General features: G+C 31.3%; 1 protein-coding gene across 5 annotated transcripts in view; it reads left to right on the top strand.

Annotated features, from left to right (window-relative positions):
* The window catches only part of LRRIQ1 (leucine rich repeats and IQ motif containing 1), a 215974-nt gene that overhangs the window by 38851 nt on the left and 157984 nt on the right, over window positions 1–19139 (top strand). For all 5 annotated transcript variants that reach the window (XM_058741880.1, XM_058741878.1, XM_058741877.1 and 2 more), the window contains exons 11-13: window positions 12671–12864; window positions 13386–13513; window positions 18322–18395. In XM_058741880.1, the coding sequence (XP_058597863.1) occupies window positions 12671–12864; window positions 13386–13513; window positions 18322–18395 (396 nt within the window). The remainder of the gene's footprint in view (window positions 1–12670; window positions 12865–13385; window positions 13514–18321; window positions 18396–19139) is intronic.

The raw sequence follows: 19139 nt of genomic DNA, 5'->3' as shown, positions 1-19139 counted from the left end.
ATTGATAAAACATTTTGTTTTCCAGAAGTAATGTGGAAAAACTTTCCTTGAAAGGATGTTGAATATCTGTGGGAAATTTTTCGTATTTTGAGTTAGTATTTCTGACTTAATTTTTTAGTGAATAGCCAATAACAAATGAAAAATCAGTGATTTATAATTTATAATGTAGTTTTCTTTGTTTCTTCTATTTTTATGTTGAATTTTATTGACTTTCTAAGGGAAACATTCTGAAACTAAATTAATTTGAAACAATTCATGCTGTATGGCAAAATTGTTTTACACATTTTGTGTGTAAAAAAATATAATTTAATATGATAAACGTAGTAATAGATACCTTTTTTAAGCACCATATATTTATGTGCTTTATACATTTAACTCATTTGCTTTTCACATAAGTGCTATAAGTTAGTTACTATTAAATGTTCCTTTCCCCCCACCTCAGGTAATAATTGGGGCACAGAGAGGTCAAGTAAATTATCTAAGATCACACAGCTAGTATAAATATAGAAGTAGGATTTGAAAACTCAGCAGTCTATCCCTAGTATCTGATTTTTTAATTGCCTCATTCTACTGCCTCTCTAATAAATATGCATTTAACGTTTAAGATTATTAGTATTTTTTGGACGATATTAAAACTATGATGAAAAAGTAATGATATTAAGGTTCTTTGATTAATAAATTCATCAGCGAGCAAACTTACTGAGGACCTATGATATGTGAGCACATTGCCAGGCACTGGAACACAGTAGTGGAAGATTGGCGAGGCTGCAGCAATAAGGAAAACAAATGAGTGTCCTGACTCTCACCAAGATTATCTAATGATATTTACACAGAGAGAGAGAGAGAGACAAATGGGAATAAATTGCTATCTTTCATTTATTATTAATTAAAAATGCAAATAAGTATGATGTTAATGTATAAAAGCAAATAATAATTTCTGTCTCCTCATTTCATGACGTTTCTATCTTTGCTATTTGAAGGAAACTTTAATCTGGAAAAAGTGTTTCTTTAATGTGAGCAATTAATTTGTTAGTTTATATATTTCAGGTAACACATTCCTAGAAGATGTCACTGTAAGTAGACAGAAGTACTAGGAGAGTTTCTTCCCCCTGATGCTTTGTTTTCTGATAATATTGCTTTCTGGAAAAATGACACTAGCGTTCTAAGTATGAAAGATATTGAAATAATGCAACATTTTTACGTAAGCTTGATTACTGTCTTGGCTCCTGGAGGAAATGTGCCTGGCTTAATTCTTGCCCATGTTGTCTTTGGACAACAAGTGTTGTCTTTGGAACATTTGAAAAAAATAATGAAGTAAAATAAAATAAACCCTTGACATTTGCTTGTAGAAATGGATTTTACTATTATATATTTAGTGAATTTTTTTATAGTCCACTAGATGGTGCTAGCTTACCCTTCAGTTTTGAAATGCAACAATGCCTAGTACAAAGCTGAAAGGGATTTTACAGATCTGCCAGTTTAGGCTTCTTAAGTTTCCACATGAAAAAACAGACCCACATAATTTGCATGTAGGTCCTAGCAGAGGTGAGGCTAGCATCCAAGTTTTCTGACTCCTGATTTAGCATTCCTGTTCTCACACAACATATGATCCTGAAGGAGTTGTGCATTGAAATTAAAAATCTTAGGTGCCATTCAGCATATTTGTATGTAACTATCAAACATAGCAATCACTGAGCAGCTAAAGAAGGTAGACCTTTCCCAAACACTTATTTAGTGAAAACCTCCAGTGTAATTTAACATCTTTAGTTTGCTGTTCCTTACAGGAGAGGTTTATTCCTCCCAAGTGGCAGGAATGTTTTATTAGACCATTGGCTCATTTCTGTGGGAGAAATTCTTTGAAATAGATATTTGTAGCAAGTATGGCCAAATGCTAATTTTGCCATGGGCAAAGGCCTTTTGAGGGATAAACACATTTGACCTCAGTGCTATTTTGTGGGACCTAGGAAACTTTTAAAGAGTTAATAAAGATTACATTGAAGCAGTGGACTCAAGAGTATTTAAGTGACACTTTATCTTTATATTTGTTATATTTACATCATGTGTAAGAAGCTCTTGAATAGTTTTGTGGCTACTGTTTTGTATTGTTTGGGATGGGGAGTGAAATAGAAACGTTGACTGGAAAAGAATCATTTTCTTTGGTATGTTGAGGAAGTAATGATACCCTAAGGTAAGGCTTGCTGCACGCCCCTTTTGTTCAGTTATTATCCTTCAGTTGATAGAAAAGAAGTTGTAAGAATAAAGGAGGAAGAATGGCAAGTTATTGTGACTTACGTCCTGTCTAGATTCCCCGTTTTGAGCCAAATGCGTTGCCTGGGTCAAATTACTGATTAATCAATTGTATGTAGACTTTTAAAAAGTGTGTGTTAATATCCAATTTCTTCATGGGTTAGCTCAAACATTTCTTTTTGAAGCCTTATTGTTCACCACAGTTATAGTTTTTTTTAAATCATTTTTATTGAGGATTATTGTTAGGAAGCCATAATAGTACCTCATATGTGAAAGTGTGCAAACTACTTTATGATACTGTTTTTAATCCTCCCAAGAACGTGAAATCACCCTTGCTCCACAAATACAGGAATAAAAACTCAGAGAAGTTAAGTAACTTGCTTATATAAATGTGGCTAGTTTTGGAATAGGCCTGAAATTCATGGAGTGCCTACGTCAGAGCGTATTCGGTTTTTATTACGCAGTAGTGCCTGTAATCCGCATGCACTGATCATGTCAGCATCGCCATAGAGAAAAAGTTATATATGTGACTCCCATGATGATTGTGCATTGTGGCTCTTTATTCTTAGAGCCTGTTTTTTTTTTTATTGCTGTAAATATTCTTGAGGCCATGCTATTTGTCGTATATAAATTTGTACTGTTATAAATTCTTTTGAATTCACCAATTTTATCACTTTTAAATGTCCCTTTTCATCTGTAATAAAGCTTTCTGCCTTAGTCTTCTGTGTCTGATATACCCAAACTACCTTTCTTCTGGACTCTGGAATCTTTTATGCTCATAAAAACTATTGAGTACCCACCTCAAACAGGTTATATCAGTATTTACTGTATAGAAAAAAATGACGAAAATTATTGTTTTTATTTATTAATTCATTCAGAGATTAAGATAATAAAGCTTTTCCATTAGTAACAATTTTTAAATAATAAATGTATTTTTCAACAAAAAGATATGGTGAGAAGAGGGTTATTGTTACACATATTTGCAAATCGCTTTAATGTCTAGCTTAACACAAGACAGCTGGATTTCCGTATTTCCTTCTGCATTTAATTTGCTACAATATCACACCTCATGTAGCCTCTGGAAAACTCCACTGTAAGCTCTTGAGCAAATGAGAGTGAAAAGGCAAAAAACATCTTAGAATTATTATGAAATAGTTTTGACTCCACAGAACCTTTAAAAGCGTCTGTACGAGGGAGATCTCTGGACCACACTTTGAGAATCACTGGTGTAGTGTGTATAGAACATAATTTTTTCTACCCTTTTACTTACAATATTTCTGCAAGTTCTATTTTTGAGATGTCTGTTGTATGTAATGTGAAAATGTGTTGCTTTCGTTACTGTTTTCTGTAGGCTTCCTGACAAATTCCAGCTTTGTTTCCAGCCTTAGTTTCCAGCTTAGTTAGCCTTTAATAACTAAGGTTAATTAATAATTAAGTGCAATTATTGATATATTTGAGCTTAAATCCACTATCATACTATTTGATTGTATTTGTTCCTCCTGTTGTGTTTTCCTCTTTTCTTGCCTCTTTTTGTTTTAGTTGAGGTTTTAAATTATTTCATTTTTCCTTTCTATTATAGGTTACATATTATTTTACTATTCTTTTGGTTTATTATAGATACAGCATGCCTTCTTGATTTACCAAATCTGAATTTATGTGGTACTTTTTCTTTTTTTTTTATTTTTATTTATTTATTTATTTATTTATTTATTTATTTATTTATTTTTATTTATCTATTTTTATTTTTTTTTATTTTTTAATATATGAAATTTACTGTCATTTTGGTTTCCATACAACACCCAGTGCTCATCCCAAAAGGTGCCCTCCTCAATACCCATCACCCACCCTGCCCTCCCTCCCACCCCCCATCAACCCTCAGTTTGTTCTCAGTTTTTAACAGTCTCTTATGCCTTGGCTCTCTCCCACTCTAACCTCTTTTTTTTTTTTTTTTTTTCCCTTCCCCTCCCCCATGGGTTTCTGTTACGTTTCTCAGGATCCATTATGTGGTACTTTTTCAAAGCAGTACTAGGGTCTTAGAAAATTGAAACTTTATTTACTTGCTCCCAAATTAATATACTACTGTTGTCATGCATTTTAATTGTATGTGTGTATTTAGAATGACTTAAGACAGTATAAGTTTATAATATCAATACTTTTGGATTCACCCACTTTTTATAAACCTTCCCTTTGTTTTTTTTCCTTTGTTTTTTTATTTGTGTGTGTGTGTGTGTGTGTGTGTGTGTGTGTGTGTTTAAAGTATTTTCTTTTTAAAAAAATTGAGATAAAATTGATATATAACATTGGGGTGCCTGGGTGTTTCAGTTGGTTGAGTGTCTGACTCTTGATTTCGGCTCAGGTCAGATCATAATCCCACAGTCCTGGGATGGAGGCCCTGCATTGAGGTCTGCATTGAGCATGGAGCCTACTTAAGATCGTCTCTCTCTTTCCCTCTGCTCCTTTACCCCACTTGCACACACACTCTCTCTCTCTCTCATAAAAAATTGGTATATAACATTATATTTGTTTCAGATGCACAACATAATTTGATTTTTGTATACACTACAAGTGATTACTACAGCACATCTAGTTACCATCCATCATTATACAATTGACTCCCTTTATTCAATTTGCACTCCCCTTTCTCTCTGATAGCCACTCATCTGTTCTCTGTGTATGGGAGTTTTGTTTTGGTTTATTCGATTTTTTCAGACTCCACATATGAGAGAGGTCATATGACATTTGTCTTTTTCCGACTTACTCCACTTAGCATAATGCCCTTGAGATCCATCCATGCTGTCACAAATGACAAGATTTCATTCTTTTTCAACTTTAATTAATTAATTAATTAATTAATTAATTTTTATTGTATATATTTGTATATCACAATTATTTTATCTGTTCACCCATCAGTGGGCACTTAGATTGTATCCATATCTTTGCTATTGTAATGATACTGTAACGAACATGAGGGTGCATATATCTTTTCAACTTAGTGGGTTTTTTTCTTTAAATAAATACCTGAAGTAGAATTGCTAGATCATAAGGTAGTTCTATTTTTAACTTTTTGATGGAAACTTCGTACCGTTTTCCATAGTAGCTGCACCAGTTCACATTCACACATTTACAGTGTGAGAGGATTCCGTTCCCTTCTCTCCACATCCTTGCAGTATGTGTTATTTCTTGTCTTTTTGGTAATAGCTATTTTAACAGATGTGAGGTGAGATCCCTTTGTGTTTGATTTGCATTTCCCTGATGACTAGTGATGTGGAGCATCTTTTCATGTGTCTGTTAGCCATCTATATGTTGTCTTTGGAAAAAAAATATCTATTCAGATCTTCTGCCCATTTTTAATCAGAATTTTTTGTTTGTTTGTTTGTTTTTTGCTATTGAGTTGTGTGAATTCTTTATTTTGGGTATTAGACCCTTATCAGACATATGATTGGCAAATATTTTATCCCATTCAGTAGGTTCCCTTTTCATTTTGTTCATGGTTTCCTTTTCTGTGCAGAAGCTTGTAGTTTGATATAGTCCCACTTGTTTATTTTGTTTTGGTGCTTTTTCTTTTGGTGTCAGATTTAAAAATTTATTGCCAAGACCTCCTATGTCAAGGAGTTTAACACCTATGTTTTCTTCTAGGGATTTTATAGTTTTATGGTTTCAGGTCTTACATTCAAGGCTTCAATCCATTTTGAGTTGATTTTTGTGCATGGTGTAAGACTGTGGCCACGCTTCATTTTTTGCATATGGCTGTCTAGATTTCCCAAAACTATTTATTGAAGAGACCTCCCTTACCTTGTTGTATAATCTTGGCTCCTTTGTCATTAACTAATTGACATATGTGTATGGGTTTATTTCTGGGGTCTCTGTTCTGTTCCCCTGATCTATGTGTCTGTTTTTATGCCAGTACCATCGTGTTTTGATTACTATTGCTTTGATATATAGTTTGAAGTCAAGGAGTGTGATATCTCCAATTTTGTTTTTTTCTCAAAAGTGCTTTGGCTATTCAAGGTCTTTTGTGGTTCCATACAAATTTCAGAATTATTTGTCCTATTTCTGTGAAAAATGTCATTGGGATTTTGATAGGAATTGCATTGGCTGTGTGGATTGCTTTGGATATTGCAAAGCAATATTTTTCAGTCCATTTTTGGATTTTTCAATCCATGAGCTCAGAATGTCTTTTCATTTATTTATGACTTCCTCACTTCCTTTTATTAGTGTCTTATAGTTTCCAATATACAGGTCTTTCACCTTGTTGGTTAAATCTATTCTTAGGTATCTTATTTTATTTTTGGTGCAATTATAAATGGGATAATTTTCATATATGCATTATTAGTATATAGAAATGCCACATATTTCTATACATTGATTTTGTATCTTGCTACTTTACTCATTATTCATTTATGCTAGCAGTTTGGTGGATGGAGTTTTTAGGGTCCTCTATATATATTGTGCCATGTCTTCTGCATATAGTGATAGTGTTGCTTCCTTCCCAATTTGGATGCCGTTTATTTATTTTCTTGCCTATTGTTCTGTCTTTCCATATTGTTTTCTGCCTTTAAAAAAATCACTACTGTAATATTGTTTTGTAATTTACTCTATGCACTTCACAATAAAGTGTTAACGTTTTTACATGCTATAGTTTTTTAAAAATGTGGTTGAAGGGATCCAGTAAGATATTTTAGCAGAGATTCCGCCTTTATTATTTTTCTATTTCTGTGTGGACACAGCACAGGGCTGATACTAGTAAAACAAGTCTCTGATGAATTTTATATTACAAGTAAAGCCATTTTTGAAAAAATAGGTTTTGATATTTGTAGTAGAAATATGGGGAAAATAAATGATTTATATATATGTGTTAACATATGATACTCTATGCTTCTTATTTCAAAAAATTAGAAAAAAATTACCATATACTACTTATTAAGAAAATAAAACTGTGATAAGCCTAGCTGACACCTAAATAGAAACCACAAACTCTTTGAGGAATAACAAATACAAAATGGTAAACAGAATGTCCTTCTATATATAGGAGGCATTTATATGAAAGAAAAAAGTAATTGAAATAAGAAATCACTTGAAATGAATATGGTAACTCTTCAGCCAATCATGCTTAATTTTTCTATATGAGTAAGTATACTTAGGGTAAAGTTTAATTTAAAAAGTTTAGGTAGTTAATTAAGTAAAGTTTAATTAAATGGTAGAAAAAGTTTAATATCTGTGGTTATTATACTGTACTTACAGAGATGAGCTCTAGGCATATATTTTATATTAATATTAAAAAAAGTCAACATTTTAGTGCTGCTTTTGAGATAATGCAGACATAACTTTAACCACTACTGAGTTGAATACCAATATGAGTGTTTAAAAAGTACCGTGATTGTAAAGTAAAGCAATCATTAAAATATATTAATGCATACAAAATAATTTTATGATGAACAACAACAAAAAAGTCATTAAACTCATATTTTAGGGGTGCCTGGGTAGCTCAGTTGATTAACCTTCAGACTTCAGCTTAGGTCATGATTTCAAGTTTTGTGAGTTTGAGCCCCGCGTCGGGCTCTGTGCTGACAGCTCAGAGCCTGGAGCCTGCTTCGGATTCTGAGTCTCCCTCTCTCTCATTCCCTCCTCTGCTCATGCTGTTTCTCTCTCACAATAAATAAATAAACATTAAAGAAAAATAAACTCATACTTTATTATGAAAGTAACACTTTCACTTGGTGCTGTGTGACAATACATGATATTGTGTGTTGCTATTGCGAGAGGCCAACTTGATTTTCTACCCTCATAACTGATTTTTGTGTAGATACCTGAATAACATTTCCTTGTCCTTGATTCATAACTGAACCAAGAAACATAGTCAAGAAATCCACATTAATTTGTTTGGAACGCAGTGTCCCTTTCAAACTACAGACTAAGTTATTATATTGTTTTTGAAAAATTTTGGTTTTTTATATTTGAAAACTTTTTGCCTTGGTTCTATTTTTCAATCATAGATGGTTCATATGTTGGTTAAGTTTATCTGTCTTTCATGTTTATTATTATTTAATCTAATCTATGTATTCATTTTCAGCTTCTTATTTTATTCTTCATGTGATGATCTCTTTTTTTTTTTTTTTTTTGTGGGCAATTCAAGCTTTAGTTCTCTGTTCTGTAGAATGTTGTTCCTAAAGTATTTGCTAGTTCTGTCATGGTGTTATTTTGGTCCACTTGTGTACCCATCTGTTATTTTAATATCTTTGAATTCTTGCTACATTAAGTTTCTTTAACTGTCCTTCTACCGCCCCGAGGATTTTCAACATATTTTCTTCTTTCTCATATTTTCTTCAGAATGTAATCCTTACTGTATTAGTTGTATGTTGTTGTGAAGTGAAGTACTCTAAAAGAGCAATATAAAACCACAAACACTTATTACTTCATATTTTCTGTGGATCAAGAATCTGGGAGTGGCTTAACTGGGTAGTTCTGTCTCAGGATCTCTCAAGAGGTTGCTGTCAAGTTGCCAACCAGGACTGCTGTCATCTCAAGGCTCAATGAGGCTGAAAGATCTTCCGAGCTCATGCACTTGTTTGTTGGCATGCCTCAGTTCCACATATTTCACATATTTTTTTAAAATGATTTCCTTTTTTTTGTCATTAAACTAAGTTTTAGGCTATATATATACATATATATACACACACACACATATACGTATATATACATGTATATACACATATGTATAACACATATATATACATATATATATGTATATATACACATATGTATATATATATATTCATATACGCATCCTCCCTCAGTTATATTTAGGCCAGTGCTGTAGAGATCTTACCCAGTCTCTGTCTACTGTTTCATTGCATTTCCTTTAAAACTTTTATCTTAAAGTCGAAGAGGTATGTCCTCTTATCTAAGTACAGAGTTCCCCTATTTGGCTATATAGCAAGCCCTTTTAATGAATAGCAGATCAGGTTTTCCAAGGTTTTCTTCAGTTAAACAATCATTGTTGGTAGTGGTGGTAGTCAGGATTAAATACAAAGTAACACTTCTATTCAATACTTGCTCTGAGTTTTTTCCCCCAAATAGATTGTTTTTAAATCTGTTATGCAAGAAGTGCATTCTCATTTAAGCATTTTTTAAAAATAGAGAATTATATAATGTAAGCAATAAAACATTCTCTGTTTAAGCCTTCTTTTTTTTATTTTGTAAGAGTAACCATGGCTCATAATTGTTTATGAATCAATTAAGATATTTTTGCAATACCAATATAGATGTATAGATTTAAATTCCAACATACTCAAATAGCTAAAAGCCTATGTATACAAATTAGGTTTTACATATAGTAATAGATCATGGACATCCTTCTATGTCAGACTACTTCATATTGAAGATTAGGTGTATTCATTTTTAGATACTCCATAATTTATTTAGCTATTCCCTTACTGATAGACATTTAACTTATCTCCATTTCTTTGTTTTAAATAATACGGAAAGTAGTTTCTCTACATTTTACTTTGTAGTTGTGTGTGTATTACTATGTAATGGATTCATAGAAGTACAAATGCTCTGTCAAATATTCCTCGGTATCGGAGGCTTGAAATCATGGTAATTCCACTAGATTGGAATCTCAAACAGATTATTGAATGGACTCATTATACCTTCTCTGTGTACTGGCTGAAAATCATGGTGTCTTAATGTTTGAAATTAGTTGGTGGGCATTACTTAATTCTTCCTAGACTAACATGTTCACACTCTCATATTGCTTTTTACATATACAGACAGCCCTAAGGTGGAAGTGTGTGTGGCATGTTTGAGGAACAGCTATGAGGTTAACATGGTAGAATGAACCAAGATAATGGGATAGTAGTAGAGGATGAGTTCAAATATAGGGTTTTGTGGGCCATTTTAAGCACTTTAGATGACCTTCTCTCCATAATCAAATATCAAAAAAACGGTCTATACGCCTTGCCCCCACTTCTACTGCCCTGTGACTTCCATCTTGATTATGTTATTGTTGCCTCTAACAAAAGTCTTTAGCTACTTCATGACTGCCAAGACAGTGGCCTCTCCATACTCCTTTTCACACTATTGGCCATGTATAATTTAGTGTGAATAAAAATGCCTTTCATAATTGTAAAATGTATATTATTTTATTTTTTTATTTTTAGTAACCACTGTCATCATCACAGAATTCCGTTTGCTTTTTCCTCGTGTTCTTTCCCAATTATTCTGCTGCTTTGTCTGCTATTTCCTATTTCTTTTAGGCTGCTTCTGCCAAATCCTTTAGCTTTACTCAGTGTATGACTAATGTTTCATTCTTGGTTCTCTTCTTGTGTGACCTTTGAAAAGTTTTACAAATGCATTCCCAACTCTAAATGATTTAATGGAAGATTCTATTTCTGAATAGCTCTGAAAAGCTTAAGAGCAATGTGCATGGCTTTTAAAAATATTAAGCTTATGGAAGTAGATTGCTTAACATGTGTAAATGTTTGATAAAGGAAATTTTATTTTACACAATTACAAATTTTTACTAGCATTTCCTTCTGCCTTGAATACCTTTAAACTACTTCAGTGGGTTTACTGATATTCATTAGAAGTGATCATAAGACATACTAAATTCCAAAGTATTTTCTATTTCAGCAAACTTTAAATTACATTTTAACGAATATATTATTATTAGAATATGTAATATACTATTTCTAATACCTTAGAATTGATAATATATAATTGGTCTGTTATTTAAATGGTTAGTCATTTCTTATAGGGCAGACCAATTCACTCCTTGAACAACAACAGATGACAATTTTTCTAAGTTATGCTTGCTATTTTACATTACAAGAAAATACCAGTACATATAATCCTAGATAAGCAGTTAAAAATGTAAGATTACTGCCTACATTTAAATTTCAGTCTCTCTCTTCTATAGGTCTTCTATGCATTTTCCTGCTTTTCTTAGATATTATAAAATTTATTTATCATTATAAGAAAATTTACTCTTTAGCATAAAAATATATTCCTTTTCATAAGAAATAATCATGCATAATATCAAATTATTTTGACTTAAACTATTAGAAATACTGAAATTTTGGTATATAGTTTTTCTTAAAATATATCTCTGTGAAATATTTGTACAATATTTATCATAATTCTGAATTTTATATATTACATATTGATATTAGATATATTTTTAAAATATGATGCAGACTAAGCTTCCTTGTGAAATCTTGGTAATGTTACTTGATTTTTCCTTTTATTTCTCCATTTTGATATAAGCAGTCTTTCTGCCCTTTCTTTCTGTAAATTACAAGGTATAATCAGAAGAACAAACCTTGAGTTAATGCTTTAAATGTCTCCAGGATAAATTTATTACATAAATTCCAGATATTATTTTTATACATAATGATGTTTCTTTCAAGATTACCTTTCAGTTTATTATTAAATAAAGTTTTTTTTTTTTTGGTTGAAAACTCATGCCTAATCCAACATTTAATTAAGAAAAATATTTTGGGGTTTGACAAGAAAATCACAATGAAGCTTGATTCTCCAAAGTTTAGCCTCAATGACTCCCATATGTGTAATACTCACTGAAGACATTCTGCTTAACTGTACTTACTTTAGACCATAAGCCATACTTCCAGTTTTTAAAACTGCCTATTTCATATAATAGCGTGATGCATAGAGAGATCATATATAGTTCAATATTCAATATAAATAACATTTTCTAGATTTTTAATATCTTCCATGAAACTTTTACAGACTTCCTCAGTGTTTCTTTCCAATGCTAATTCCTGATGACTTACTTGAACGACATTCTCAGTTTTTTCCTTATGAGCACTGAGCTGTAGTCTAAGGCTCCTTTGGTATTTTTCATATAGTATCATATTAGTTTGAGCTCTATCTGGGTTAAAAGCGGACCACTTGTGACAATGTTGAAATAACCTGAAGAATATGTTAATATTTCATTGCTGTTAATATGGTTGCACCTACATCATTTGGGAATCTAATATAGATATGTCAATGGTAGGAAAATGGCATTCCAATGTTATATATTCAGACTTAAGTAAGGATTCAAACTTTAAAGACCCTGAAATTGAGTTAAAAACTATTTAAAAAAAAAGTCCTTTTATCTCTCCCTTGTTCAATTGTCATTTGAAAATAAAATTTTCAGTGTTAATGTATACTTTTAGTATTTTGCTCAATTTTAAATTGGCACACAACTACGTCATTCAAAAATATCTCTCCTGGGTACAAGTTTAAAAAATAATACATTTTACACTTACACACATTTCATAGGAATATGGACTAAGTCTTCACTTGTAACTAGAAATATTGGGAAATATAAAGATGCAATTATTTAGAAAAATATGGAAGCTCTCCTTTCAATTCTGGAAGAATGTACAATGCAAGTGATCTTGGAAAATTTTTCTTTCAGGTGGTTTAGAATCTTTGAAAAATCTTCAGCAACTAATTGTGGACCACAATCAGTTAATTAGCACAAAAGGCCTTTGTGATACTCCTACCATTATATACCTGGATTGCTCACATAATCATCTTACTAAAGTTGAAGGTATCGAAAAGTGTGGATTACTCCAAATACTGAAGTTACAGGGAAATTATCTAAGTGAGGTAATTGCTTTGAATTATTGGTTTCTGTGATTAATGAAACATTTTCCTGTTAATAGAAATATCAACTGTACATTTAAAAGCAAGTTTGATTAATTTTTCTTTATTTTTTTTGCCTATTATTGATATGTGATTTCCAGTTTACTTAAAACTGTTACATACTTCTATTTAAAAAAAATGTTCAACATAGAATATTTTATAAAGAAATCTAATTTAACATAAGTTTTTCAGAACACTAAAATAAATAGTAACTACTCAGTTAAAATATAACAGTATATAAATGGGGCCAATTTATCAAGAAATTCTAATTAAAATTTATGATGAGATAACTTGTGTAAAAAATCAAATTCTAATTATGAAGTTAATTCTTATAAATTTAATTCATCCTAAAATTCTTATAACATTATACTCTGAATTTAACAGAATATGTCTGTTGTTAGTTTTAGTAGGTTTTATGTTTTTAAATTTTGTTGAATGACAAAATATTTTCTTAATATTAGCTAATGACCCAAATTTAAATATAGCTTCCATCCTTGGAGAATCATGTTCTACTAAGAGAATTGCACTTGGATGATAATAGCATTTCAACTGTGGAAGCACTTTCTTCATATTGGTTGCCTTTACTACACAACCTGACTATCTCTCAAAACAGGTAAAAACAAACTGCTTAAGCACTAAATACATTGAATGATTAAAGTAAATGCTTGATCTTCATAACAAGTAGAAAAGTTGTTAGTTTTTCTCAGCAATTTAGTGAAAGTGCATCACAATAAATTAATATATATGTTAGAAATATAACCTTAATGGATTTGAAAAAGTAGTGTATTGACATACCCTTGAATTTTAGTAGAATTTTAATTGCCACTTATCCTACTCATTTTATTTCTTCTGAAAGACCTACTTGTAGAAATCTCCCAGAGCAGGTTTGTTTATATTTGTAAAGAATATAGTCCTTGGAAAATGCAGGAGGTAGTTAATTTAATTCAGAAGGATGTCTCATTCTCTCAAGTGGTACTTATTAAGTCCTGGAAGAATGATTTTTAATCTGCTCTCAACTTGCATGTCTTTTTGTAACTGTTAAGATTGATTTAAATTCGATTTCCCTAAGGATATAAAGTAACACTTAAAAAAATACCTTAACATTAAATCGAGATGGGTACCTGACACAGAAGATCCATTTGAAACCACCAAACATCTGGATCTTTGCAGAGAAAAACTGTCTAAAACCAAAACAGGAGTACAATATGCGTATGTCTCCTTCTGCTTAATATTTCATTGAGACCTATTCACTCTAATGTGATTAATTTGTTCATCAAAGTCACATGGAGTAGGGGATAGAAACCACCTTTAACAAGAAATTGCTTTTTTGAGGTATACAATTCTTGAGGAACAAGTGAACAAGTACAGCCTGATTTTAATACATATATATTTTTCTCCTAAAAGAATCATCAAATATTCTCACATTCTCTGCCACAGAAGTGCTCATCCTTTGAGCATGTATGTCCCAAATGATTTAACATATACCTATTAAACTATTCCACTGTTTGGTAAAGCAAAAACTGAATCTGTATTCAAAAATTCTCTCAAATTATTTTAATCAGCTCTATTATATGAAAGTTGACTTGGTTTTAAAAGGACATTTATGGTAGAGCCAGCTCTATTAGACACCACTGTTTAAGTAATGTGGGCCATCCACAAACTCACTGGATCTCTTCACAATATTTTCCAGGTAAGAAACACAATTTAAATGGAAATGCTCAGCTGTGCTTTGGACATATGCAATAAATCACTCAGTAATTGACATACCTCACACATCTTATAGAAGTGGATCTTAAACCACATCAATGAGCAAAATAATATTTAATGAGTTTAAAAAATACTCAAGTCAATAACATTTTTTGAGAAATAATGCCTTTCACTTTTTTGGACAATTTAGATTATCAAAGAAATCTTTCTGATAGTCTTTTGACCTATCAATCTGCTATTACTAGGAATTATATAAACTTGATCACTAGATGTTTTTTAGAATTGATAATAATAATTGGGATACTTAATCCAAATAATCCTTATTTATAAATTTATTTGCTTAACCTTATAACATTTGGTGGTGGTGTTTGCTATTCTGGGGGACACAGAACTGAGTAATATATGTTCTTAGCATCAAAAAACTCTTAACAATAAAAGAACTTAATCTTTTGAACTTAACTATATAAAAATAAGTAAATTTATTATATAAATATGTTTTTTTTGAATTTTCTAATACTGTCACATATTTGATTTTTTCTTTATGACTCTCTCAAAGTTCTTTGCACATTAGGCCTAAAGACATCAGGGATGTGACTGATAGAAATGGACTCAAGGGCAGCTGATCTGGGTTTGAATTCTGAACCTACAACTTACCTGTCAGTTGACCTTGAGCAATTCTCTTCTTACTGCCTGAGCCTGAGTTTTTTTTTTACATATAAAAGAGGTAGTAATACCTACCTTACCTATTTCATGGGATTCTAATGATGATCTAAAAGGAAAATGTATGTCAATATATTTTGCAAATCTGAGAAGAGTTTTATAAATGCGATTTGATATACAATCTTTTAAATTGTATATATTTTTCTCTTAATTTTTGATATTTTCACCACAAGGAAGAAATTATGTGTCCATATGCTTTTCCCCCCCAACAAATGAAATACAATAAGGAATGATACTTAGTACATATTGTTTGAAATACATGTTTCATCTTGACTTCTGTTTTAAATTTTCATTAGGACATATGACTGTTTTAAGTTTGACTCAGCGGAGTCCTAACTGGAAGACTCCCGGCTTCATAAGTCTTTCTACTTCCAGTGAGACTCTAAGTAGGAGCAGAAAGTGGAAACTATTACCCATTGGCTGCTCATTGTACAAATCTTTTGCTTTTTGTCGTCTTTGAAATTTATATCTTTTTTATGCCCAGGGCTAATGTGACAAGGTCAAATGGTATTAGGTTTTCACTAATGTCCTTTGTCTTTCTGGTTTGAATTTTCTTGGAAAAAATATACACAGAATGTCAGTAAAAGGAAAAGTTCTAGAAGTTTGAAAAAAGAATTCCACTATTAGGTTTCTACCATCCTAATGAATAGTCATAAAGGTGAATGAATAATCAGTTTTCTTGATTAAAACTTTTAAAAAAGAAAAAGAACAGAATTCTAAAAGCATGGTTATCTGAAAAGATAAAGTTTTAATATTATAAAAATATTCAGTCAAACCAATATTTCTTTACTTGCATTGATTTTTGAAAAGAGAATTTTATTTTTAATTCTAAGACTTTATTGGTTATTTTACTGGAAGTCTTCATATAACCTATATGTTACCTACACTTTACCATATAACTTACTGGTTAAAAACATGAAATAGTCTGAAAAAAAAGAATAAAACTCATTATCTGTTAATCTTTCAAAACCCTTTTAGTAGAAGAACAAAGATTTAGTATTAGAAATTTATTAAAGGTACAAAACAAGTAAGAATTTTCTTGTTGATAAATACATTCATTAGAATTATATTGAGGAACTTAAACTTCCTGTTTGTAATGATAATGATCCAAAACATGCTGAGTAGGAAAATCATAAAACTAGGACTTAAATCCACTAATTATGTAGCAACAAAGTTTTAGGTTGTTTTCCCTCCCTCCCTTCCTCCCTTCCTTCTTTCCTTCCTTCCTCCTTCCCTTCTTTCCTTCCTCCCTCCTTCCCTCCCTCCCTCCCTCCCTTCCTTCCTTCCTTCTTCCCTTCCTTCCTTCCTTCCTTGCTTCCTTCCTTCCTTCCTTCCTTTTCATTGTACATGTGACATTTCATAAATTTGACTATTTAGGAATATATGTACAAATAATGAAGTGTATATATAAATGTAATGGCCAACATTTTATCACTCTTTCTTTTATTATCTTGGATTTTCTTTCCTCCTGGAAATTGTATGTAAGAAGTGGTGTTGTATAGGCTTAACATAAATAGTAATATTGTATTTAGGTTTAGCTACAGTCAGAGAGAACTTTTTCCAATCTCATATTTAGTCTGTTTTTTCATCGGTAGTATCTTCTGTCTCTCTGCTAATGCAGAACAGGATAGTATAAGAAAGGAGTCAAGGTCAGAACAAGGGTTAGTTTTGTGCCAGACCCCATGAGGCTTCTAGTCACAGTATTATTCTATAAGATTCTGACCTTAGAATAATAGATTTTTTTTCATGACAAGGAGATAGTAGAAATAAAGATGTAAAAATGTCTGCCAGGACAACTGGAAGGACAGTATAAAAAACAAGAAAAGAAAAGAAGTGGAAATTAATACATACTTTTTTTTTCTTTTGTACCAGAAATATTCTGTTAGTCGAGGCATATTTTGAACTGTTAACGGAGTTCTGACATTTATACGGAAGATTAGTTCAGGAGACTTGTGTTTGTAATGAGAATATATTTCAAACAAAGGAATTTTTCTGTTGTTTAAAGATTTAGAAAAGCTGGCTTAATTTTTATTTCTAAATAGCTATGGTAATGTGGTTTTGTGTTACAGACTAAACTGTAGACTTGTCTTAGATGGAAATGCAAATCAAACTAAATTAATTTTCTCTTCATGGCTTTTGTTTCCAGTGATGTGAATATTTTGAATATCACTTATGTTCCTGGCTTGAATTTGGGTTCTTACTGACAACTATATCTTAGAAAATGATAGAAACTTTTAGATGTAGGAGGAAAATTCATTATTGCTAGAATTTGAATATGCATGCCTTAATAATGATTATTAATTTAAATGTTTGCATATTTCTGCCAAATTTAAGTTCATTCTATCTGTATAAAACATTTTCTATTATAATGTTGCTTAGATGCATATTTCTAGTTTAGAAATAACCTTAGTGTAACTTTGGATAATTGCAATACTTATAATACTTTTGATCTGGAAAACAAACAAAATTAATTACAAACAAAGCTAGTAACTCTAATCTGTTATGCTGTTGAAAAGTGAAAACAAATATTTTTTATATTTGTAACCTCTTCATGGTTTAAGTTATGTTTTTGAGCCAGGACAAAATATATCTGTAATATAAATTCTCTGTAAATTTGGCTTTATACAAAAACCAAACAAAAACAATAATAAAAAAGTTCACTTATTTTTATTTAAATAACATGTACACATTAAAATCCATGATATTTGTCATCGAACTTGATAATACATGGTGTTTTCTCTTAGAAATGAATACAAATGTTCTATTATAGAATAAATACTTAGAATTTTATGATTACTACATTTTTAATTAGCACTCTTAATGTTATTATAATTGTATTTTATTATACAAATATATAATGATATATGTATATATAATCATATACAATTGCATATTATCACATAATTGTGTTATATTAATACGTTATTATGTGGTTATGTCATAATAAGGACATTCCAATTTAAATTTTTATGAATTCTATTTCTTTGTTTCCAGCTTGACAAAAATCATACCACTTTTTCATTTTGTTTCTTTGGAAAAACTAGATGTCAGCAACAATTGTCTTTCTGGTAAGTTTAGAATAATATATAATTTCTAAAAAGTACATAATAAGCTTTTGAGTTTCTTTTCTAAATGTGGTAAGGAATGGTTTTGGATAGATGTGTTAATGGTATTTACAAATAACATATCTATACAATAAGGTGTAGAGGAGGAAAAATTTCTCCTGTATCCTTTTACGATTTTAGGGTAGGCCTAAGAAGTAAACTGACACAAGACAGATTTAGAAGCAAAGGATACAATGTTGTAATGTGTTTGTTGTTGTTGTTGTTGTCGTTGTTGTTTTAAAAGTTTGGTTGTAGGCATTTCTCTTGGCTTCTCCCTCCTATCCTTTTGATAAGAATGTCTCTTTTAGGAGCACCTGGGTGGCTCGTTCTGTTAAGTGTCTGACTTCAGCTTAGCTCATGATATCACAGTTTCATGAGTTTGAGCTCACATTGGGCTCTGTGCTGACTGTGTGGAGGCTATTTGGGATTCTCTCTCTCTCTCTCTCTCTCTCTCTCTCTCTCTCTCTCTCTCTTTCTCTCTCTCTCTCTCTCTCTTTCTCTCTCTCTCTCTCTCTCTTTCTCTCTCTCTCCCTCCCTCTCGCTCTGCCCCTCCCTGACTTGTGCTTTGTCTGTCTCTCAAAATAAATAAACTTAAAAAAAAAAGTGTTTCTTTTAGTATAGGGAGGATATCTTTCATTTAGGAATTTCATCTCTTCTAAGGAAACGAAGGAAGGTCACAGTATACTTGCATCTGATGTGTTTTAAATG

This window comes from Neofelis nebulosa, chromosome 8 (genome assembly GCF_028018385.1).
Source record: "Neofelis nebulosa isolate mNeoNeb1 chromosome 8, mNeoNeb1.pri, whole genome shotgun sequence".
In the NCBI taxonomy this organism is placed as follows: domain Eukaryota; kingdom Metazoa; phylum Chordata; class Mammalia; order Carnivora; family Felidae; genus Neofelis; species Neofelis nebulosa.
This window is presented reverse-complemented; position numbering and strand designations above follow the sequence as displayed.